Source organism: Carcharhinus amblyrhynchos, chromosome 22, assembly GCF_965287045.1.
Source record: "Carcharhinus amblyrhynchos chromosome 22, sCarAmb.v2.hapA, whole genome shotgun sequence".
NCBI classification, from domain to species: domain Eukaryota; kingdom Metazoa; phylum Chordata; class Chondrichthyes; order Carcharhiniformes; family Carcharhinidae; genus Carcharhinus; species Carcharhinus amblyrhynchos.
The window spans coordinates 45,203,072-45,229,154 of NC_137345.1; the positions used below are offsets into that span (position 1 = coordinate 45,203,072).

General features: G+C 46.1%; 1 protein-coding gene across 2 annotated transcripts in view; it reads right to left on the reverse strand.

The window, feature by feature from the left end:
* Nucleotides 1–26,083, reverse strand: part of spdef (SAM pointed domain containing ets transcription factor) — a 71,607-nt gene that overhangs the window by 22,465 nt on the left and 23,059 nt on the right. For both annotated transcript variants that reach the window (XM_080209938.1, XM_080209937.1), the window contains exon 2: nucleotides 9,305–9,775. In XM_080209938.1, coding sequence (XP_080066064.1) covers nucleotides 9,305–9,752 — 448 coding nt within the window. In that variant the 5' untranslated portion in view covers nucleotides 9,753–9,775. The remainder of the gene's footprint in view (nucleotides 1–9,304; nucleotides 9,776–26,083) is intronic.

Genomic DNA, 26,083 nt, shown 5'->3' on the forward strand with positions numbered 1-26,083 from the left:
GGAGGTGAGGCTTGCATTTAGGTGATATTTTAAATATCATTTAGTGGTTAATTAGTGGGACTGAATTCTCCAGGCTCGCTAACCTCTCCCACCCCTCCAAAGTATTTCACTCCCACGGGGATTACACTTGCTCCCTAATTTCAGGGAAGGAGTGGGAGACCCCAATGGAGTGAAGGGGGCGCAATTGCAGCCCCCTAGGTGATCGGGTGGGGGTGATGCCCCCTGGACATAGTCACCCAAGGGCAAAGTGCCCATAGTCAGGGCGCAACTTGGCACTGCCCATCAAGGAATGGGGCAGTACCAAAGGGGCGGGGCTTATGGGGTGGGTTCAAGGGGCTTGGCCAGAAGGGAGAAGGGCCTAGAGGTGATTGGTGGGGTTGGGGGTGGAGTCCCGCTGCCTCTCTACCATTGGAATCGATGGGGGTGGGAGGGAGGGCAGCGATCTGGTCTGCCGCGGGGGGGTGGGCAGGTGTGCCCACGTGCCCTGCGGGGATACCTACACTGCAGTGGGTTGGAGGGGGTGCGGTGGGAGGGTGTTGCTGGGGGACCGGAGATCGGTGCTGTCTGGGACGGGGAGGGAATGGGGTTGAGGCTGGCCTGGGAATGGTCGGGAGGAGGCTGACAGTTTGAGGTCATTGCGCATGTGCAGAGGCCTGCTGGTCTCAGCCCAGGCGGGAGTAGGCCCTGCCCCCTGAAATTTAATGATCTTTGCGCTGGTGGTCTCTGCAGTGCGCAGAGTGTGGGAGATTCTAGTGTGAACTCCCACTGAAAAAAACCAGCGTGATTTACTCCAGACTTTCTGTGAATTCAACACATACAATTCTTTGGGGAGAATTCAGCCCTGTATGTGTGAATGAATGAGGCTCAGTTCCCATGGCCTCCCAGTTGGAATAGCCTCTCAGTAATCACTACCCCAGGCAGTGGGATGGCCTGAATGGAGCAGTAAAGGCAACAAAGCTTGTGTGACCCAGCAAGGTACCAAACTCCAAGGAAGTGCGGATTTGGCAGTAATGTACAGTCTTATTTCCAACTGTTTTCGGATAGCTGGGAGCATTGGGCCAGCACGTCAGTGGTATGATTTGTGGAACCTGTACCCACCCTGTAACCATAACCAACATGGTGGCATTTCAAGAGTCTCTTTGGAGCAGGCTGTTCCTCGAACTATTACAAACTCTCCACTGTGTAAGCAGCAGCCCCTTTAAGTTTGCTAAGGAAAATTCTACACTTAATAAAACATATCTATTCAATAAATTAGAATCAGTAAAAAAAAAGTGACAGAAACTTAATCAGGCTTCATTTTAAACCCTACTGCCAATTTCACCAATGTTCAGGTCAACACAACCTTGCTGCTCTCTGTTCTCAGATTGGATTGGCTGAATATGCCCACATCTGGTTATTGGCTAACTGCTGACATTATCCAATCGGTGAAGCCTGATATCAACCCGACCTCTTATTTCCAGGGTCACCCCGATGACCACCCCTCTGACCCGACGTTATTGGCCAATGCATCGACAGTTCAATATTGAGACAGGTTTTTATCTGTACCAAAGCACTGAGTTACTGGGTGTGTCAGAAAGGAGGGACAAGGTTGAATCTGGAGAACCAAGTGGGAAATGGTATGAAAGAATCTGTTTACAGAATGATCTATATCCGTCTTTGAAATAGTGGCTGGTTTGTGTTATAGTCCATTAAAATCCTGGAGCAATGATAATGTGGTGACAAGGGGGTCACCAACCTGCTGTGTTCACTCTTCATTCTTGGGCTGAGAACATCATCATTGCCTAAGCCGGCATTTATTGTCCACACCTAACTGCCCTTCAAAGGGGTGATAGGATCATAGTGCAGAAGGAAACCATTAGGCCCATCAAGTCTACATTTGGAGTACTGCGTCCAGTTCTGGTCACCTTACTACCGGAAGGACGTGGAGACTCTGGAGAGAGTGCAGAGGAGGTTTACCAGGATGTTGCCTGGTATGGAAGGACTGGGTTATGAGGAAAGATTGAGCAAATTGGGGATGTTTTCCCTAGAAAGACGGAGACTGAGGAGAGATCTAATAGAGGTATATAAGATTATGAAGGGTATAGATAGAGTAAACAGAGGTAAGCTATTTCCTAGATTGGAAACATACATTATGAGGGGCCACGGGCTTAGGGTGAGGGGGGAGAGGTATAATTCGGATGTTAGAGGGAGGTTTTTCACACGGAGGGTAGTGGGGGTATGGAATGCACTGCCAAGTAAGGTGGTGGAGGCCGGCACACTGGAGTTATTTAAGAGTTGCTTAGACAGGCACATGAGCGGGATGCAGGGATATAGGAGATTGTTTTAAATAAGGTTCATTAGCATTGGGACGTCCCTGGGAATCAATTGATTCCTATGGACCTTCCAACATATTTTCTGGCTCACTTGTTTAACTTTTGAGCTTCTGGGGATTCCCTTGAATGTGTGTATAAGGATGTGCATGGTATTGATGTTTTTCTCTTTTAATCCACAGGTGTTTCGGTCCACCTTGTTGTCCAACGAGGGGCATACACGCGATGGGTCGTACGAGGGCTGCTCTTGGTTGTTCGAGAGTGGCCTAGTACTTCGTGTCGTTAGCGTGTGCCTAAACTGGACCAGATACTGGGCATCACGACAGCTCAGTGACTATCACTGTTTGCTGTGCAGACACATGGATTTGGGCCAGTGTCTGTGGGAGTTTGCGCATTCTCCCCGTGCTTGCGTGGGTTTTCTCCGGGTGCTCCAGTTTCCTCCCACAGCCCAAAGATGTGCTATTAGGCTGATTGGTGTAACAAATTGTCCCTAAATTAGTCTTCCCTCAATGTGGAATGCCATAAGCATAGACAAGGGTCATGGGTGGAGGGGGGACCCATAATGTTAAAATGGCGGCGTGGGCTCGTTGGGCCGAAGGGCCTGTTTCCCAGGCTGTGTTGTTCTTTGTTCTTTGTTCTTTGTTCACCGATCCCTGCGGCACTCCACTAGTCACCAACCGCCAACCAGAATAGCACCCATTGATACCAACTCTCTGCTTCCTATTAGACAACCAATCCTCTATCCACGCTAACACCTTACCCCCAGCTCCATGCACCCTAACCTTCTGTAGCAACCTTTTGTGAGGCACCTTATCAAACGCCTTTTGGAAATCTAAAAACACCACATCCACCGGTTCCCCTCTGTCTACTGCATTATCGGGTATCGTTATTGGGTAGCATGTTGGCACAGTGGTTAGCTCTGCTGTCTCACTGAGCCAGGGGCAAGGGTTCGATTCCCGGCTTGGATCACTGTCTGTGTGGAGTTTGCACATTCCCCCCGTGTCTGCATGGGTTTCCTCCGGGTGCTCCAGTTTCCTCCCACAGTCTGAAAGGTGTGTGGGTTAGGTTGATTGATATGGTAAATTGCCCCATCGTGTCAGGAGGATTAGCAGGGTAAATACGTGGGGTCGAGGGGATAGAGCCTGGGTGGGATTGTGGTCAGTGCAGACTCGATGGGCCGAATGGCCTCCTTCTGCACTGTAGGGATTCTATGATGATGACCTGGTCTGGCCTACATGTGACTCCAGAGCCACAGCAATGTGGTAGTTTCTCAACTTCTCTCTGAATTGGTCTAGTAAGCACTCTGTATGAGGGAAGTTAGGGATGGGGATCACTTGCTGACCTCATCCCTGTCCCATCAAAGAATGAAAGAAAATCCTTTTACTCTAACTTTCACCATCCCTTTAACTTATGAACCTGTCGATTATTTTAACAGGTGGTTTAGGTGTCCAAATACAGAGTACACCTTGTGAAATAGAATTTACCTCACAGCTAGAAATGACTGTTTCACAAGCGTACTTCCGCCTGTCTTGTCATTGCATAAACAGGTTGACATTTTATTACGGGATGGAGTGTATTGCAAAACTTCAGAAGGATGTTGGAATACTGCTTGCCATCTGTCTTAGAATCAAATAATCTCCAACTTGGCACCAAGGCGTCTTTGCACTAAGGTTATGGAACCCACTGGGGTAAATACAGTTAAGATACAGATCGGTCATGATCTAACTGAATGGAGCTTGAGGGGCTGGACATCCTGTATTCCCAGACCATTCACTATACCAGCAGCTAAAAGTGAAGTTATTTATTGGTGTCACAAATAGACTTACATTAACACTGCAATGAAGTTACTGTGATAATCCCCTAGCCACCACACTCCGGTCTGTTCGAGTACACTGAGCGAGAATTTAGCAAGGCCAATGCACCGAATAAGCACATCTTCCAGACTGTGGGAGGAAATCCACACAGACATGGGGAGAATGTGCAAACTCCACACTATCTCCCAAGCTGGGAATCGAACCTGGGTTTCAAGCGCTATGAGGCAGTGCTAACCACTGTGCCACCTACAGCTCTCCACTGTAGCAAGACTTCAAAAGTTTAGAAACTGGTTTAGCTGCATCTAAAATTGTTCTGTGACATGGTTGAAAGATCTGTATCCTTGTCTATAAACCAGAAGTGATGTTACTCACAAGGATGTCAATCAGCTTCCGTTGCAATAGGTTGAGAAACTGAAGGATGGAGCAGCAGGCCTGTAGTTGCAATTTAATATCAATATTCATAAGCAAACCCTTTAAAACATGGATTGTGATATTGCTTCCCGTCAAGGACTATTGGACCGATTGACCAAATAGGCAACCTGGCGGTGATGCTGAACGAACAGTGTTGATACCTCACCTGTGCTGAGTTAGAGGAACTAGGCCTTGGCAGTGCTGTCTCAGTGTCCTAGAATGTGTTAGTCCTGTACTTCTGCCCAAGTCTCCCTTCTGCAGATTGCTACTGAGCAAGCCTTGCCAGAAAGGGTGACTGCGCGTTTGCCCATTGCGGACAAATTTGACCCATGATGCACCTCACAGGGTTGAATATCCCCTCAGCTCACCCAAACCCCCCCCCGATGGACCTGTGCTTGGGTGAGGTACTGAAGGACTGATACCAATTGAGTCGTTACGTGAGAGGCAAAAGGGCAAAACCAGCCTGAAAACTAAAGCAACTCAAATAATCGAATAGCTAACTTGGAGAGAGCAGAGAAAAGACTTCTTTGGGAAATGGAAAATAGAATTTGCTCGCTAGTGTAAGTGGGAGGCCAGGTTGAATCTCAGGTGGAATAAAGGGAGGTCTATTCTATAACGATGGATGAAACTTTATCCATCTAATTTCTACCCCATCTAGGCTGGTTTCCAAAAAACAGAATTGAGGAGCAGACTACAATAAAAGGTGGAAAGATTTTAGGTAAGTCTGCACATTTATAAATGCCTCAGATCTGGGAGTTGCTGATTGCTGAAGTGAATGTTGTTCCAGTGCAGCTCTGAACTGCAGAGATTCCATTCCTGACACTGAGTTTGGTGCAGTGATCAAACTGGCTGATGTTGCCAGATGTTCAGACACAGAAGCAACAATACCATTTACTGAGTTCACACGCAGTCACTGTCACATAGACACAAAGAGTGTGATCATTTAGGATTCCAAAGGGGAAGGGTAAATAACGGTGGAAACAGATTCAAAAGTAAGAGAGGAAAATTGAGAAATAGCTAAAGGGGAAAGAGTTGCAGGGTGACAGGGAGAAAGGTGCAAAACAAATTAAATAGCTCTATCAAAGAACCAAGCACAGGGCATCGAACCTCACTTAAAATAGGCCAGCATGAAGCTCCAATACATCCTTTGCTTAATGTCACCAGTCCTACAGGTCTGTTTTCAGAGAATAAAACCGTATGTTCCGGTACTCTGTAAACCCTAAACTCACTTGTCCCTATATAAACAAAACAGGAATGACAAAAACACTGCCTGGGAGGTGCTGGGATCGAGTATGATCGCGGCATTTAGTGGCCATATAAACAAATACGAACAGGATGGGAATGAAATGATACGGACTCCGTAAGTGCATCTGGTTTTAGCTTAGAGAGGTATCATGCCGACACTATAGTTAAGAAAGCCCACCAACGCCTCTACTTTCTCAAAAGACTAAGGAAATTTGGCATTTCAGCTACGACTCTCACCAGCTTCTACAGATGCACCATAAAAAGCATTCTTTTTGGTTGTATTTGGTTGCTGCTGCTCTGCCCAAGACCGCAAGGAACTACAAAAGGTCATGAATGTAGCCCAATCCATCACACAAACCGGCCTCCCATCCATTGACTCTGTCTACACTTCCTGCTGCCTCAGCAAAGCAGCCAGCATAATTAAGGACCCCACGCACTCTGGACATTCTCTCTTCCACCTTCTTCCATTGGGAAAAAGCTACAAAAGTCTGAGGTCACGCACCAACCGACTCAAGAACAGCTTCTTCCCTGCTGCTGTCAGACTTTTGAATGGACTTACCTTGCATTAAGTTGCTCTTTCTCTACACCCTAGCAATGACTATATTCTGCACTCACTTGTTTCCTTCTCTATGAATGGTATGTTGTCTGTATAGTGCACAAGAAGCAATATTTTTCACTGTATGTTAATACATGTGATAATAATAAATCAAAATCAAATCAAACAATGATGGGTGCAGGCTTGGATGTCCGAAGGGCCTGTTCTTGTGCTCCGCTGTTCTTTGTTTCTTGATAAACTTGGATTCATGTTGCTGGGTTATTGCAGTGAAATGTGACTGTTATATATCTGAGCCCGGTGGAGTCTCCAGCACCTTAACTGATGTGTTCTTGTAAATGCAGATTGCCCGATATGCACAGTGGGTGACACAAACATCTGGATTGAGTTGCTGGTGAGTGGTTGGCCCACTGAGTCGGAGCAGTAATCCGAGGATGCAGATTGGCAAGTGAAGCAGAGAAGTGAAGGGGTGCCATGATCTGGAATGGACAATTTAAAGGGCAGCGGAAACAGATTCAGTCGTAATTTCCAATGTTCAAGTACATGAGGGGAGACGAATCTAATTGGATAGCTTTTTCAAAGAGCTAGTGCAGCCATGATGGGCCGAATGGCCGCTTTCTGTGCTGAAGGATTCCCTGATGGTCACCGTAATTTTCTAGCCCATCTTAGGTTTCAAGCCCATGTGCTTTTCTATCTCAACCAAGGAAGTAAAGAGTGAGAAGGAGGGAAATAACTAAAAGCAAACGTTTGTTTTACTTTCTATTCATTTTGCTACGGGATGGATTTTACATGGATACACACTCCTCTCTCATTGAATCTCACCTCAATTTCACTCCAGTGTTTACTCAGCCACTCTGTTCTGATGTTCTCTAACCAGTTAAGAGGCTGGATAGACTGGGACTTTTTTGCCTGGAGCATAGAAGGCTTAGGGGTGATCTTATAACAGCCTATAAAATAATGAGCAGTATAGATCAGCTAGATAATCAATATCTTTTCCCAAAGGTAGGGGAGTCTAAAACTACAGGGCTTAGATTTATGATGCGGGGGAGAGATACAAAAGTGTCCAGAGGTGCAACCTTTTCACTCAGAGGGTGATGAGTGTCTGGAACGAGCTGCCAGAGGCAGTAGTAGAGGCGGGTACAATTTTTTCTTTTAAAAAGCAGTTAGACAATTACGTGGGTGGCACAATGGCACAGTGGTTAGCACTGCTATCTCGCAGCACTAGGACTTCAATTCTGGCCTTGGTCACTGTCTGTGTGGAGTTCGTACTTTCTCGCTGTGTCTGCGTGGGTTTCCTCCAGTTTGCTCCCGTAGTCCAAAGATGCATGGGTTAGGTTGATTGGCCATGCTAAAATTGACCCTAATGTCAGGGGGAATTAGTAGAGTAATTATGTGGGGTTACGGGAATAAGGCCTGGGTGGAGTGTGGTCTATACAGATCCGATGGGCCGAATGGCCTCCCTCTATACTGTATGGCTTCTATGATTCCAAGCGTAAGATGGGTATCGAGGGATATGGGCCAAATGTGGACAGTTGGGAATTGCTTAGTGTTAAAACTGGGGGCAGCATGGATAAGTTGGGTCAAAGGGCCTGTTTCCATGTTGTAAACCTTTATGACTCCATGACTCTGCCTCGACACTTTCCATCCTTGGAGCATCAACAAACCTTCTCCCGACCATCACCAAGCCTTTGTTTCCAGCCTCTCCATTTCCCTCCCTCTTCCCCGTGCTCAATATCCGTTACATTCCTCTCCTCTTATTGTGAGGCTCCGTGAGGAACCTGCTGTATGGGGAACTTGCTATCAAGGCAAGTTGTACAGATCATCAGATTGGTTTACTTGTTGACTTATCCCCATTTCTTTTGTGCAGAACCTTGAGATTGTAAATTCATTGCTTCACTTTTTAACTGTTCAAGTAAGATTCATTCTTCCTCGCAGTTAAGACAATTATTTCCTCTGTAGATGCCCTCTGGATTTGCTGTTTCAGATACACTTCATTGTTTTGTCCAATGTCAAAAGTGCTCAGTATATCCCACGGTTATAAGATCATAGAATCTCTACAGTGCAGAAGGAGGCCATTTGGCCCGACAAGTCTACACTGACCACAATCCCACCCGGGTCCTATCCCCATAACCCCATTTATCCACCCTGCTAATCTCCTGACACTAGGGGTTAACTTAGCATGGCCAATCCACCTAACCTGCACATCTTTGGAGTGTGGGAGGAAACTGGAGCACCCGGAGGAAACCCACGCAGACACGGGGAGAACGTACAAACTCCCCACAGACAGTGACCCAAGCTGGGAATTGACCCCAGGTCCCTGGCACTGTGAGGCAGTAGTGCTAACCGCTGTGCCACCGTGTAAGTCCGTATAAGATGGTTAAGGTACCATTAAGAACAATACATTTTAGATCAATCCACACTAATTCGTCTAGAAGAGATGATGTGGCGAGAAATACTACCCACAACATAACTCACAGATATTCACTTTGTATTTAACATAAATGTACAACAATGTAGGGTTTCACATTCCTGCAGAGCCAATCAACTTAGTCTCATTGTATGGTCTTGCTTTTTCTAGGAATCCATCTAACGACACGTTCTCGTGAAGCGAGCTGAATCCTGCCACACTAACCTTGATGAATCAGCTATTTCACACAGTTGTTTAATCTGTATTGTGGTGCTCCAAGCAACCGCTTATCAACACTCACACCATGCAGTAACATTACTCTGGTTTATCTGGCTCATTATAATACCCAGACAACATAGTCACACTCTGAGGGCGTCACACTTAACGATCTAGTGAAAATATATGCAAACATATCAACAACATAAGAAATTAATCAATAGCTGACAGTTGTGAGATTGATACAATAGGCAGCTGTAGTTTGAGCCCAGACTTAGATTAGTTTAGAAAAGTCAATTCAGCCTAGTTGATAAGCCTAACTATTTAAATTACATTTGTTCTCATTTACCTGCCGCAATGTTTAGTAGTTTACAGGCTGTTTCTATCTCCCTGAGAACTTCTCCAACCACCATCGTCTGGACTTGTTCGAGGGACCTTTCTTCTAAGTGGACACTGCTCTGATAGTCCAACCCTGTGGGCGCACTCAGCTCCTGACTGTCCACTATGGGGCATTGGTCTGGCTCTTTGTGCGGCTCAGTCTTCGGCCCGAGGTCAATCTCAGGACGCTCCACCAGCCCCTTAGATAGCCACGTGCAATCTTCAGTTAGCAACATGTCGAAGTAGGACAAGTAGACAGGCAGTGTCCGTTCAGGGGTCGAGGGGTTACTGGATGGTTCCACCACCGTCCACTCCAGGCCCTTTGGGTGGCTGGGCTTCTCCAGGTTGGTCAGGATCGCGCCCTCGAAGGCAGTTCGGTTCTGCTGCAGCATTGTCGAGTGCCGGCCAGCACTGCCCATCACCTCAGGTAAACTCTTCAGCTCTATGGCAAAACAAGAAAGGACAAATGTTTAATAGCATAATACTCTCCATAGGCTGATGACTATTGACTGCCTCACAGCAACACTCTTCATTGAACCCTTTGGGAGGCTGTAAGCTAGAAACGGGGATTATAGGGTCAGTTGGTCACTTAAATATCCCAGTAACTTCTGAGTGGGCTTTAATGAATGTTTTACTCATGGGTCAGTTTGTATTAATGGATGATCACACTAAGTGCGGCTGTTAGTCCAAATACAGGATTCAAACTGCTATCCTTTTCTTCTAAGAAGAAAAGCTCCTACTCAAACAGACAACATCTGACTTTCTTTTCAGGATTTTTAATTAAAAGGGCCCATCTCTTTCTCGCAATGACGCTTGTTGCCGTTTACCAAGTGAAGAGGATTTAATTCTGGATGACGCCAAGAATTGAGGTTTACTCCTTCCAGAGCTTAACATGCCCCAGTTTTAAAGATTGTTTTTATTTGTACAATTCGTCTGCACACTCTGATTCAAACACAAGTCTAGTAGAGCCTGCTGCTGTGACCAGCATGACAGGAAAGTTGTCATCATGCTGAACAGTGCCTGGGAAATAGGTACAAACTGCGGTGGGGGTGGGAGTGTGCAGTCCGTCTGCTCCCCAACAGCCTGACAGATATACACAGCTCAAATCTGAGAGGGAATTTTCCTTTAAAATTGTAGATTTTAATTGATAGCTTGGTAATCTTCACAATTTACCACCAACAGCCTTAAGGTTCTGTTTGCAGAGTTGTGAAGCTCTCAATTAGGATAAAAACGTTATTTCCTTTGCCCATGGGTGGCACAGTGGTTAGCACTGCTACCCCCCCCCCCAGCTCCAGGGACCTGGGTTCGATTCCCGGCTTGGGTCACTGTCCGTGTGGAGTCTGCACGTTCTCCCCGTGTCTGTGTGGGTTTCCTCCGGTTTCCTCCCACAGTCTGAAAGACGTGCTGGTTCAGTGCGTTGGCCGTGCTAAATTCTCCCTCAATGTACTCGAACAGGCGCTGGAGTGCGGCGACTCGAGGAGTTTCACAGTAACTTCATTGCGTTGTTAATGTAAGCTTACTCGCGACGCAAATAAAAAAACTTAAACATAACCAAGAGAGCTCATGCAGTTGTTCTGACATTTAAACCCTGAGGTTTTACAGAAACATTGCTGGGCCCTTTACCGTTTCCCCCAGCTTCCATTGCAAGCCGATCAGAGTTACAGCAGGAAACTTGGAGAACCCACGGAACATCAGGATCTGTAAGCCTTTGCCTCGGTTTTCTCTATCCTCCCCTCCTGAAGACAAAATTGTCCGAGTGCCATTCCTTGTATGAACACTGATAGTGAGGTTACGTGAGTAATCATTACAGGCACCGCAGCCAAGTCTGACCTCATTAATCATGGATCACTAGATAACAATCAACAACAGAAGCACGGGTTGTTTCTTTCTGTCCATCTGAACCCAGGTTTGATGCATTTAAGACATGTAACCAACCAATAGCAGAGAAGGAACAACCAACCACAGACCTTCTCCTTGTAATGATACCTGTACCTGTCACCAGCCTGTCACACAAACCAGCCTCCCATCCACTGACTCTGTCCACACTTCCCGCTGCCTCGGAAAAACAGCCGGGATAATCAAGGACTCCACGCACCCTGGACATTCCCTCTTCCACCTTCTTCCATCGGGAAAAAGTTTGCTTTGATTTATTATTATCACATCTATTAACATACAGTGAAAAATATTGTTTCTTGCGCACTATACAGACAAAACATACCGTTCATAGAGAAGGAAACAGGACGGAGCAGAATGTAGTGTTACAGTCATAGCTAGGGTGTAGAGAAAGATCAACATAATGCAAGGTAAGTCCATTCAAAAGTCTGACAGCAGCAGGGAAGAAGCTGTTCTTGAGTCAGGTGGTGTGTGACCTCAGACTTTTGTATCTTTTTCCCGACGGAAGAAGGTGGAAGAGAGAATGTCCGGGGTGTGTGGGGTCTTTAATTATGCTGGCTGCTTTGCCGAGGCAGCAGGAAGTGTAGACAGAGTCAATGGATGGGAGGCTGGTTTGTGAGATGGATTGGGCTACATTCACGACCATTTTGTAGTTCCTTGTGATCTTGGGCAGAGCAGGATCCCAGACCAAGTTGTGATACAAGCAGAAAAAATGCTTTCTGTGGTGCATCTGTAAAAGTTGGTGAGAGTCGTAGCTGACATGCCAAATTTCCTTAGTCTTCTGAGAAAGTAAGGGCTTTGGTGGGCTTTCTTAACTATAGTGTCGGCATGGAGGGGGACCAGAACAGGTTGTTGGTGATCTGGACACCTAAAAATGCGAAGTTCTCGACCCTTTCCACTTCATCCGCATTGATGTAGACACGGGCATGTTCCCCTTTACGCTTCCTGACATCGATGACAATCTCCTTCGTTTTGTTGACAGTGAGATACAAAAGTCTGAGGTCACGTTCCAACCAACTCAAGAACAGCTTCTTCCCTGCTGCTGTCAGACTTGTGAATGGACCTATGTCATATTAAGTTGATCTTCCCCTACACCCTAGCTGTGACTGTAACACTATATTCTGCACTCTCTCCTTTCCTTCTCCATGAACACTAGGTTTTGTCTGCACGTAAGAAACAATACTTTTCACTGTACACTAATACATGTGACAATAATAAATCAAATCAAATCAAATTGAAAAACCAAGTTATTAATAAGCTGATTTGTTGTCTTTTTTGTGATTTTTGGCCTCATTCCCCCAGCATCGGCCTATAAGATAGCGAAGTTATAGAAAGATGGACATTGCAGCTCCAGTGAGTCTGCCACCATTGCCAGGTCATTGTTAGCTGGGGCTGTGCAGAGCCAGAGCAGGTCACTCAGCGATCTTTTCATCTTAATCTAGAACAATCTGTTACCCTGCGCAATATCGCATTGATCTAGAACAGTCTGTCAAGCAGTATTTGCATTACATTTAAACTGAACTCACCGAGAATACGTCATGACTGAATGCTGTTAAAAAAGATATAAGTTATTGAAGGAATTATTGAATATTAAACGGTTTGAACACGTTTTCAGCCCATCAGGATAAGCAATAATAATGGCAAAAGCGATGCTTGCTAGAAGGGTTCCGTCACTACAGCAATGCAGAGTCAAACACTGGATAAAAGGAAATTACTGTGGATGCTGGAATCTGAAACCAAAAGAGAAAATGCTGGAAAATCTCAACAGGTCTGGCAGCATCTGTAAGGAGAGAAAAGAGCTGATGCTTCGAGTCCAGACGACCCTTTGTCAAATCTTTGATAAAGGGTTGTCTGGACTCGAAACGTCAGCTCTTTTCTCCCCACAGATGCTGCCAGACCTGCTGAGATTTTCCAGCATTTTCTCTTTTGAACGCAGAGTCAAAAGTGTGTTCTAAGGCATTCGGTTTGTGTTCATGTTTACTTCCTGGGAGCAAGACTTGACTGAGTTACTGGTCAGAGTTCCTCTTACTGGTGGAATATCATTTCGAAGCAATACTAAAAACACGACGTATTAGTACATTATATACGTCTGGGAGTGGGACCTGAAGAATAGCTCTTTCCAAGCACTGGCAAAAACCAGAATGAGCTGAATGGCGTTCCTCACAGCTGAATAAGTATTTTGCCAATCATTACAGACCCTAAACACTGGAAGTTGGCCGTGACTGTTCTGTCTCAACCAAGAGTCTGTCAAAGACCCATAAACCTAAAACCAATTTAAAAATAAGGCTGGATTTCAGGAGCAATCCCAAAAAAGTTCAGTTTTAATTGCCATTTATTTTATTAACTTCAGTCAGACAGAGACTGCTCCAGTTTCAGTGCGATCTCAGATGGTAACTAACTAAGTATAGATCTGGTAATGGGTACGAAATTGGCCAAAAGGTCAGAAACAGCAGCCACAGTCCCACATCAGCTAGGTGCAGTGCACTGGGTGATACGCTCCAGGATTTAGAATTGGGGCCCCTGCCGGGTTAAATTTACATCAGTGGCTTTGGTTCAGAAACAGAAGGGAAATGGTCAAATGAACATCCCAACAAGGAGCAGGAGTAGGCCATTCAGCCCCTCAAACCTGTTCCACCATTCAATAAAACCAGGCCTAATCTGACAGTAAACTCAAATCTGCATCCCACCTACCCCTGTTAACCTATCACCGCCCGTGCTGATCAAGGGTCTGTCCAGCCCTGCCTTAAAAGTATTCAGAGACTCTGCTTCCAGCATCTTTTACCATAGAAACCGTAGAAAATTACAGCTCAGAAACAGGTCCTTTGGCCCTTCTTGTCTGTGCCAAAATTTCCTTTTTAGGAAATGAGTCGCAAAGACTCATGACCCTCTGAGTGAAAACATTCTTCTTCATCTCCATCTTAAATGGGCAACACCTCCAGTGGCACAGTGTATTGTCACTGGACCAGTAATCCAGAGACCCAAGGTAATGCTCTGGGGACCTGCGTTCGAATCCCGCTGTGGCAGATGATGACGTTTTATGGGTGGCTCGGTGACACAGTGGTTAGCACCGCTGCCTCACAACACCAGGGACCCGGGTCACTGTCTGTGTGGAGTTTGCACATTCTCCCCGTGTCTGTGTGGGTTTCCTCCCATACTCCAAAGATGTGTAGGTTAGGTGAATTGGCAATGTTAAATTGACCCTTAGTGCCGGGGGGTTAGCTAGGGTAGATGCATGGGGTTATGTGGATGGGGCCTGCGTGAGATTATGGTAAGTGTAGACATGATGGGCCTAATGGCCTCCTTCTGCACTGTGGGGATTCTCTGATTCTATGACCCCTCATTCCAGATTCCACAAGAGGAACTATCCTCTCTACTGCCACTCTGTCAAGACCATTTATTGGCCAGATCTTTGCCCACTCACTTAACCTATCTGTGTTCCTTTGTAGTTTCCTGTCACCTTCACAACTTACACTCTACCTGTCTTTGAGTCATTGGCAAATTTGGCAGCCATCGCTTCAACCCCTTCATCCAAGGTATTTATATACATTGTAAACATTTGAAGCCCCAACACTGTGGCACACCACTCGTTACACCTCGCCAATCTGAAAAAGACCCATTTATCCCTACTCTCTGCTTCCTGTTATCCAGCCAATCTCCTATCCAGCCAATCTCCTATCCATGCCAATTGCTCACCTCTGTAACACGATCTCTTACTTTCCGCAATAACTTTTGATCTGGCACTATCAAATACTTTCTGGAAATCTAAGTAAAACACATCCATCTTTAGGTTTTCCTTTAAACACATGTTACTTTCTCAAAGAATTCCAGTAAATTGATTAGATATGGTTTCACTTTCACAAAGCCATGTTGACTCTGCCTGATTAACTTGAGCTTATCTGAATGCCGTGCTAGAACTTCAAAGCTTCTGACATTTTCCCTTTGACAGAAGTTAAGCTCACGGGCCTGTAGTTTTTCTCTTTCTGCCTCCGTCCTCTTTTGAATAAAGGAGTTACATGTTCTATCTCCCAAGCTAATGCTATTTTCTCTGAACTGAAGGAATTTTGGAAAATTAAAACCAATGCATCAACTATCTTATTGGACCCTTCTGTTCAGAGTCTAAGACGAAGATTTCAGTTTGCCACTCTAAGAATTTACTCAGTACCACTTCTCTGGGAACTGTCATTTTCCCGAGTTCCTTCCTGCCTTCTACTTCCTGCTTTGCAGTTGCTTCTGGGATCTTACTTGTATTCTGTACAGTGAAGATTGGTGCAAAATATCTGTTCATATTCAAAATACCTGGTCACAGTGGCACAGTGGTTAGCACAGCTGCCTCAGAGTGCCAGAGACACATGTTCAATTCCAGCCTCGGGTGACTGTCTGTGAGGAGTTTGCACGTCCTCCCCGTGTCTGCATGGGTTTCCTCCGGGTGCTCCGGTTTCCTCCCCCACTCCAAAGATGTGCGGGTTAGGTGGATTGGCCATGCTAAATTGCCCCATTAGTGTCAGGGGGACTAACTAGGGTAAATGCCTGGGGTTACGGGGCTGGGATTGTTGTCACTGCACGATAAGGGATTTTTACAGCCTTGTTAGTATTGCGGGGTTAATGTGAGCCTACTTGTGACAATAATAAATAAACTTTAAACTTTAAAATGGCCTCGGTCTGCACTGACGGGATTCTATGGATTCGAAATGATGCTGGGAGAACGGCGGAATTGGAGAATGTAAGTTAGGAATTACAAAATGAATTGGAGAGGAGCATTAGGAACAGGAGGGAACTTTGTAACCCCCTTCAGCCTCCTCCACCATTCAGTTAAATTCTGTTTCATCTGGAGTTTAGCTCTATTTTCCCCCCTGTGCGTCATACCCCTCAGTAATTCCAATCAATGGGGATCTATTGATCTTTAGTCTCAAACTCCAGTTGTTTCCCAGGATTCGCAGTTCCAGGTTTCCTCTTCCTTTTCACTGAGAAAATGCTGCCTGATTTCACCTCCAAGTGGCCGGGCACTAACCCCAATGGGCCATGATGCCTGAGCTTCCCACGGTCAGGTTTGGTGCGGAGGGTACCTCCGAGATGCATTGGGGACCCCTCTCAGGATGTCTCAGGTCAGGGTTTGCATGCGAATTGTTCAGATGTGCTAAATTCCTCTGGATTTGGCCGTCACCTTGAAGATGCATTGGGAAGAATCTGGAAATGCGATTTAAATTGCTAAGTTTGGACAGTTACACCAGGGTCACTAATAGTTACTCTGAAAAGGTTAGAAGAATTAAAACCTCTTCTAGCTTCTGGAAATCTATTGCAAACAATAGACAGTTCTCTCCACAGGACACCCCCACGTCCCTGACACCCAGGAGTCTCCCCCACGCTGCTGTTTGCCTCGCCTGAATGTTCCCTCTCCATCCCGACCTCCCCCGCGCCCCCCCTCAAGGATTCCCCTGACCCCCTGGACCCAACATGACCCTCTGGACCTGCGGACCTGACCCAAATCGCCACCCCCCTCCTCTGACCCAACATATCCCAAACCCTCGCCCCACTGACCTGACCATCCACCTGACCCAACACCCCTTCCCCCCACTAACCTCCGACTCTCCCGACTAATCAAAGCCCATTGACTTATCTCAGACATTTACCTTTTAACCAGACTGTCAGATTCACTGGGCTCTTTCAAGCTTCCTGTTTTACAGTAAAACAGAGTGTGACCTTCCTGAACCCAACAGCTGGCGTGCTCTGTAACTCTGAGGATTCCCTTTCCAAGCAGGTCCCAGTGAAGATTTCAGCCCTATTGTCAAGGGCAGGTAAAGTCTTGTGCGCTGTGGCACAGTGGTTAGAACTTCTGCCTCACAGCGCCAGTGACCCGGGTTCAATTCCCAGCTTGGGTCACTGTCTGTGTGGAGTCTGCACATTCTCCCCATGTCTGTGTGGGTTTCCACCGTGTCCTCTGGTTTCCCCCCACAGTCTAAAAGATGTGCTGATTGGGTGCATTGGCTGTGCTAAATTCTCCCTCAGTGTACCCAAACAGGCACCGGAGTGTAGCAACTAGAGGATTTTCACAGTAACTTCATTGCAGTGTTAATGTAAGCCTACTTGTAACACTAAAAAAAAAGTTAACTTTAATTCCAGCAGACCTTTGCTTTCTGATGCTAGTCAGATATTATGGCCCAACATTCTGATTCTCCCCTTGCAACCCGTAACTTTTCTAGTGGGTCGGATTGGGAGGCGCGCGCCTGCAGCCTTGAACCGGGATTTGTGCATGTGCCGGGAACACACACACATCTCCCAGAGCCGGAGAGCAATCGCTGGTCAGACCATGCTGGAAATCGACGGGAGGGCAGGTAAGTCATTTAAATCTGTTTTTAATCTGTGTTAAATATGAATATTAGGTAATTATCGGAACCTTGAGTCTCCCACCTGACCAGGAGGACTTCATTCCGACAGGGTTTAGACTAGCTCTCCACGTTCCGGGCACTAGTGAGAGACCCCGCCGGGATAAAGGTGGGAGAATCAGAGCTCCCGGGGAGGCAGTGGCGGGGGGGGGGATGGAGCCCCTGAGCATGGGTACCCTGGCAGTGCCAGCCTCTGGTGCATTGGCCACACTAAACTGCCCTTTGGCACCCCGGAATATATAGGTTAGAGAGATTAGCGGGGTAAATGTGTACAGTTGAGGGGATAGGGTCTGGGATGGGATTATTGTCGATGCAGACTCGATGGGCTGAATGGCCTCTTTCTGTACTGTAGGGTTTCTATGATTCTATGATGTGGTCACACCCTGAGTATTGTGTCCATTCTGATCGGTAAGATACGAGGGAGAGATTCACACCTTGCAGACAGTGCGGAGAATAGCCATTATATTCTCCCAAATGAGTTATAAAATAAGATTAGTTGAATCTAGCCCTTTCAGCATTGAAAGGAAAACCTGATGGGTGATGTTATAAACATATATGGGACGTTTAACACTGGGGAAAAATAAATCTGGAAAATTACTTTGCCCTGTAAGGATGGGAGAAACTAATAAACAGTAAATTTAAGGTCATCTTTATCAGCTGTGGCATAGATGGAAAGAGCAGGGAGGTTATGTGGGAGTTTACAGAGTGTCGGTTTGATTGCAGTTGGAGTATTGTGTACAGTTCGGGTCACCTCACTATAGGAAGAATCTGATAGCACCAGGAAGGCTGCGGAGGAGATTCCCCAGGACGCTGCCTGGGATGGAGTGTTTGAAATATGAAGAGAGGTTGGATAGGCTTGAGTTGTTTTCATAGAATCGTAGAACCCCACAGTGCAGAAAGAGACCCTTCAGCCCATCGAGTCTGCACAGAACACAATCCCACCCAGGCCCCACCCCCATATCCCTGCATATTATACCCACTAATCCCTCGAACCTACACATCCCTGGACACTAAGGGGGCAATTTCTTAGCATGGCCAATCAACCTAACCCGCACATCTTTGGACTGTGGGAGGAAACCAGAGCACCCGGAGGAAACCCACGCAGACACAAGGAGAATGTGCAAACTCCACACAGACAGTGACCCGAGCCGGGAATCGAACCCAGGACCCTGGAGCTGTGAAGCAACAGCGCTAACCCGCTGTGCTACCGTGCCGCCCAGAGCAGCGGAGTTTTCTTCAGAGCAGAGAAGGCTGAGGGGGGAGTTGATTGAGGTGTCTAAGATTATGAGGGGTATGGACAGGGTGACTAGGAAGCAGCTGTTCCTGTTGGTTAAAGAATCAAAAACTAGAGGACGTAAGTTTGAGGTGAGGAGGAAACTGAGGAAAAGGTGCTTCCGCTCAGAGGGTGGTGGGAGTGTGGAACGCACTGCCAGGGAGGAGAGTAGAGGCAGGAATCTCACAACCTGTAAAAAAAACCTGAAAGAGCACTTGTAATGTCAATAATATTCAAGGCAATGGGCCAAGTGCTGAAAAGTGAGATTAGTGTCGATTTAGTGTAGTTTTCTCAGTGTAGGCCAAAGGTGCTCTTGTATACTGTACGAGTCTATGGCCGGAATTTTACCGGATTGTCACGGAAGCAGAGAGGATGAGGGGCGGACAATGGAAATATCCGTTCACCATGGGTGAGATTTTATGATTTTGGGCTGAGCAAGGCTGTAAAATCCCACCAACAAAGGGAATTGGACTGTACACAGGGAGCAATCAATACATAGAATCAACTCCTGGGTAGAGTAGAAAAATACAACAGAGGAATGCAAGGATTTTCTGGGAGGATTGGCTAATTATTTTGTGATCTGGTGATATAGCACAGCCAGATACACCACAGCTAGATGTGCCATAGTTGGATGTGCCAGATATATCTAAGTCACTGATGTAAGACAAGTTCTGATATACTGCAGCCTTTGAAATATCTTAACCTCCAATATAACATTCCCTCAAATAAACCACAGCCTCTGATATACCATGCTGAGTAGTCTCACAACACCAGGTTAAAGTCCAACAGCTTGCACATTTGTGCTACCAAATAAACTTGTTGGACTTTAACCTGGTGTTGTAGACTACTTACTGTCATCTGATGAAGGAGCAGTGCTCCAAAAGCTTGTGTTACCAAATAAACCTGTTGGGCTTTAACCTGGGGTTGTGAGACTTCCTATTGTGCCCACCCCAGTCCAACATCAGCAACTCCACTTCTGGAATACCAATGCCTCTGCTAAACCACAGTCTCTGGTGTTTGACTATTACCACAACCTCCCTATCACAACGCCCAGAAGGGCGCTTGTTCTTAATGACTCCCGCTTAACACAGAAATCACTCCCGTAATTAGAACAGCTTCCATCCTCCTGGCTGTAGGACAAACATAGAGAGAATCTACACTTAAAAAAGATGGGAGAATATTTACACAAGAATTGCAAGGGTGGGTTTTGCCTGGAATTAACTTCCAGCTGTTGTTTGATGCCCTTTAGGGAACTGATTAAAAAGTATGCCAATTATATTTCTTCAATAAAACCCAGCAGAGATCTCTAAACCTGGCCAGCTCTTTAAAGATTATGGATATTACTGAGGGATCACAGTGAGTGAACAGGCAGGAGAATGGAGACTGTAATAACACTTCTGAAAGGTGGACTGTCGCTCTGAGTTTCATCTCGCAGTGCTACATCTAACGGGCCATAGTTTCTGCTACAGATGGAAGCTCTGTGTTGCTGTGGGGATTCGACTTCCATTATTTGCCCAGGATTGGATTAAGTGATTAGAGGATTTACCCCTGTGGTTCGCTCTTTTAAATCCTGCAACAGCTTGATGGCCAGCCATTAGTGCAGGAAGCACCCAAAACTATTCACATTGGCCCAACTGGAACCCAACTAAAACCAAGGCTGTGGCTTACAGAAACACAATAATAATCAACCTCAATTAAAGCGGTTCTCCCAGTGCCAAATTGTGTTCAATAACAATCCTACAAAGCACCTGGGGATGTTTTCTTTGCAGTTGCTACTGCTCTGTTATGGCATGAAGAACTTCATAACTCGATAAACAATCCAGATTGAACCTTAGTATTTAACCCAATAATTTTCTACTTAGAAGAGATTGGGTGAGATTGGTGCCATTTCAGAGAGAATCTAGAAGAACCTGGCATTCTTTTGCTAACCGTAATGCAAGGTACAAACACACAATAACATATAATGAGATATACAGACACACAATAACATACAACAACATAATGAAACATACAAACACACAATAACATATAGTGAGACATACAGACACACAATAACATACAATAACATAATGAAACATACAAACACACAATAACACGTAGTGAGACACACAGACACACAATAACATGCAATAACATAATGAAACATGCAAACTTACAATAACATATAGTGAAACATACAAACACACAATAACGCACAATAATATAATGAAACATGCAAACACACAGTAACTCATAAGGAAACATACAAATACACAATGGGGGTGATTCTCCCAAAAAAATTCTAAGTGCCAAATTTGCATGAAAACTGGGGTAACTCTGGCAGAATTTTCTAGCGGGAATTTCAGACTGAATCTCCCACACTCTGAGCGCTGCAGAGTGCCCAAGTGTGGGGAAATCTGGGGATCGGGCCTAGTCACACCTGAGAATCTGGCAGCACAGCGCTGAGTGGGCCACTGCGTGTACACCAATCTGTCAGCGCCGAGATCGGCCCCACACTGCTGGCCTCCCGATCGCTGACCCCCCCCCGATCGCTGGCCTCCCGATTGCCGGCCAGCTCCACAACCCTGCATTGCTGCACTCTGAACCCACCCATTCCCAATCGCTGGCCTGCTGGACATCTCCAGCAAGACCCGATTCCCAACGTGCAGCTGATTACCCCAATATTTTGGAACTGGAGGCATGCGGAGGTGTTGGTGCCTAGCGGGGAGCCTGCTAAATGGACTCTGTTAATGTCTCTCAGCCTGTTGCTCTGCTAGAGCAGTGAACTGGACTGGGAGAATTCCCCCGATAACACTAAGCAACGCATAATAAACCATACAGACACACAATAACACGCAGTAACAAGCATACAGACACACTATAACACACAGTAACAAGCATACAGACACACTGTAACACACAGTAACAAGCATACAGACACACTGTAACACACAGTAACAAGCATACAGACACACTGTAACACACAGTAACAAGCATACAGACACACTATAACACACAGTAACAAGCATACAGACACACTGTAACACACAGTAACAAGCATACAGACACACTGTAACACACAGTAACAAGCATACAGACACACTATAACACACAGTAACAAGCATACAGACACACTGTAACACACAGTGATACACTGAAACATACAAACACTCAATAACACACACAGCAACACATAATAAACCATATGGACACACAATAACACATAGTGAAACATACAGATAGACACTAACACACAGCAGCACATCATAAAACATGTAAACACACAATAATACACAGTACTCAATTCAATCAGTTCCTGCCTCCCAGATTGCCTGGACCCATTATAGTTCACCTATCACCGCAACAGGTCCACAGCAGATGCTATCTCCCTTGCCCTGAACTTAATCTTGGAACACCTAGATAACAAAGAACAACACAGCATGGGAAACAGGCCCTTTGGCCCAATGAGCCCTAACAAAGACACCTATGTCAGACTCCTATTTATTGATTATAGCTCAGCCTTTAGTATCATTATTCCAATGAGACTTATCTCCAAACTTTGAGCCTGGGCCTCGGCTCCTTCCTCTGCAACGGGATCCTAGACTTCCTAACCCACAGACCGCAGTCAGTAAGGATCGGCAACAACAAGACCTCCACAATCATCCTCAACACCGGTGGCCCACAAGGCTGTGTTCTCAGCCCCCTACCACACTCCTTATACACCGGTCACTGTGTGGCCAGATTCCCCTCCAACTCGATTTTCAAGTTTGCTGATGACACCATTGTACTGGGTCGCATCTCAAACAATGACAAGGCAGAGTCCAGGAATGAGATAGAGAATCTGGTGAACTGGTGCGACAAAAATAATCTCTCTCTCAACAAAATGCAGGAGATTGTCATTGACTTCAGGAAGCTTGGAGGAGAACATGCCACTGTCTATATAAAGGAGGGCAAAGTAGAAATGATTGAGAGCTTCAAGTTTTTAGGTGTCCAGATCACCAACAACCTGTCCTGGTCCCCCCATGCTGACACTATAGTTAAGGAAACCGACCAAAGACTCTACTTTCTCAGAAGACTAAGGAAATTTGGCATATCCACTACTATTCTCACCAACTTCTACAGATGCACTATAGAAAGTGTTCTTACTGATTGTATCACAGCTTGGTATGGGCTCCTGCTCTGTCCAAGATCACAAGAAGCTGCAAAAGGTTGTGAATGAAGCCCAATCCATCATGCAAACCAGCCTCCCATCCATTGACTCTGTCTACACTTCCCACTGCCTCGGAAAGCAGCCGGCATAATTAAGGACCCCACACACCCCGCACATTCTCTCTTCCATCTTCTTCCGTCGGGAAAAAGATACAAAAGTCTGAGGTCACGTACCAACCGACTCAAGAACAGCCTCTTCCCTGCTGCTGTCAGACTTTTGAATGGACCTACCTCACATTAGGCTGATCTTTCTCTACACCCTAGCTATGACTGTAACACTACACTCTGCACCATCTCCTTTCCTTCTCTATGTACAGTATGCTTTGTCTGTATAGCACGCAACAAAGGCTTTTTACTGTATACTAATACAATAATAAATCAAATCAAATCTACATGTCAGGGTAACCAGTGTGGCAGCAGTAGGTTTTGCAACTGGCATCACAGGTAATCCCTCAAGGGCCTCTCAGCAGTCAGTAAGAATATTTATTACACAAGCCCCAACCCAGTGGTGAGCCCTGACCTCCAGCCCCACCAAGCCCCCCGGTCCCTGCACCGGTGAAGGTTCCCACCCCGCACCGTGGCAGTGGTTGACTTGCCCTTTTGCACCCTGGAGGTTTGTACTAAGTGGTCATCACTCCTCACTCACCCTCACAATCCACGGCACCTGGGTCCATCCTTTGAGGGACCAGTAGTGACTTCCCACTGTGGGGAGACGGGGGGAGGGTGTTGGGAACACTCTGGGGAGGGGGGCTGATTGTGTGTTAAACTCATTAATGAGATTGAAATCAGGTCATCTAACCATCTTCACACCCTTTCTGAGCGAAATCCAGTTGGCACCAGTGGAAATGCTCTGGGAAGGTCTCAAACCATTTGGTACCAGGCGCAAAACCCGTCTCTGGGCCCATATACAATTTCCAGGATTAGTGCGATCCCACCATGCACAACGGGACTGGAAAATCTCACCCTATTTAAACCTGGAAACCAGGAGAGCAATGGCTTTGTGTACAGGGATAAGACTATAAGGAATGGGAGCAAACGTGGGCCATTTGGCCCATTGAGTCTCTCTGCCATCCAATGAGATCATGACTCATCCGATGTGACAATCCTCAACTCCACTTTCCCACCTTATCCCAGAATCTTTGATTCCCTTACTGATTAAAAACCTGTCTACCTCAGCCATTGACACACTTACCCAACCTCTACAGCCCTCTGCAATAAAGAAGTCTGCAGATTCACTACCCTCTCAGAGAAGAATTTCCTCCTAAGCTCTGATATAAAAGGGCGACACACGGTGGCACAGTGGTTAGCACTGCTGCCTCATAGCGCCAGAGACCCGGGTTCAATACCGGCCTTGGAGCACTGTCTGTGTGGAGTTTGCATGTTCACCCTGTGTCTGCGTGGGTTTCCTCCAAGTGCTCCGGTTTCCTCCCACAGCCCAGATATGTGTGGGTTAGGTTGATTGGCCATGCTAAATTGACCCTTAGTGTCAGGAGGCTAACTGGGTAAACATATAGGGGATAGGTCCTGGGTGGGATTGTTGGCAGTGCAGGCTCGATGGGCCAAATGGCTTCTTTCTGCACTGTAGGGATTCTATGATTGTATGATTCATTACCCTGGTCCTGGACTCTCCCAGAAAGAGAAAGAACCCTTCAAGCCCCTGACAATCCTATTCTCATTCCTCTAAACTCCAATGAGTACAGGTCCAACCTACTCAACCTCTACATGTCAGAAAGTCTCTCCATACCCGGGATCAACCTCATGACCCTTCCCTGGACTGCCTCCTATGCCAGAGTATCTTTTCTTAGATACGGGAACTAAAACTGTTCGGAATATTCCAGGTATGGTCTAAGTAGTGACTTTTATAGATTCAGCAATACTTCCTCATTTTTACATTCCATTTCCTTCGAAATAAAGGCCAGTATTCCATTCGCCTTCCCTGTTACCTGCTGAACATGCACGCTCGCATTTATACATGAGGATCCCCATATCCCTCTGTGCTGCAGCTTTCTCCATTTAAGTTCCTCATTCTTCCTCCCAGGATGGATAACTTCACATTTTCTTACACTATTTTCCATCTGCCAAGTTTTTGCCCACTCACTTAACCTGTCTATATCCCTGTGAAGATGTGTCATCACTGCGAATGCTTCCAGGCAACCCCTTGTAAATACTCGCAGGTTTTGGCATCATCCCAGATAACCCCTTCAAATATCATCACACTGCCAATAGTTCCCTACCATAATTCCTTGTCCTAACTTGCAAATGACCGTGTCAACTACACAATGGAAAACTGTGCTATCAATCAGGAGAAAATGTCTTTCACTAGCACAGGTCTAATGGGCTGAATGGCCTCCTTCTTCATTGTAGGGTTTCCATGATTCTTTCTAAGTGATCCCAGTGAAACAGGATTTTTAAGATCCAGTTTGAAAAGCATCTTATTGAGGTTAGTAGATTGGAACTTGTTGCTACTAGTTGAGGTTGGTACATATTAGCCAAGGCATAGAGTTTAAGAGCAGGGAGGTTATTCTGGGACTATATAAAAGTTTGGTTAGGCCACAGTTAGAGTATTGTGAGCAGTTCTGGAATTCACATTACGGGAGGGATGTGATAGCAGTGAAAAGGGTGCAGAGGAGGTTTACCAGGATGTTGCCTGGGCTGGAGGGTTTTAGTTATGAAGAGAGATTGCGTAGACTGGGATTGTTTTCCTTGGAGAAGAGGAGGCTGAGGGTGGGGACATGATTGAGATGTATAACATTATGCAGGGCATAGATCTTTCCCCTTGGTTGGGAGATCAATGGTCAGGGGGCATAGATTTTAGATAAACGGCAGAAGGAGTGTGTGGAAAATCTTTTTCACCCTAAGGGTGTTGGGAGCCTGGAACTCACTGCCTGAAAGTGTGGTGGAGGCAGAGACCCTCATAACACTCAGGAAGCACTCGTGGTACCAAGGCATACAAGGCGATGGGCCAAGTGCTGGAAAATGGTATTAGAATAGTTAGCTGGTTTATCTTTGACTGGCA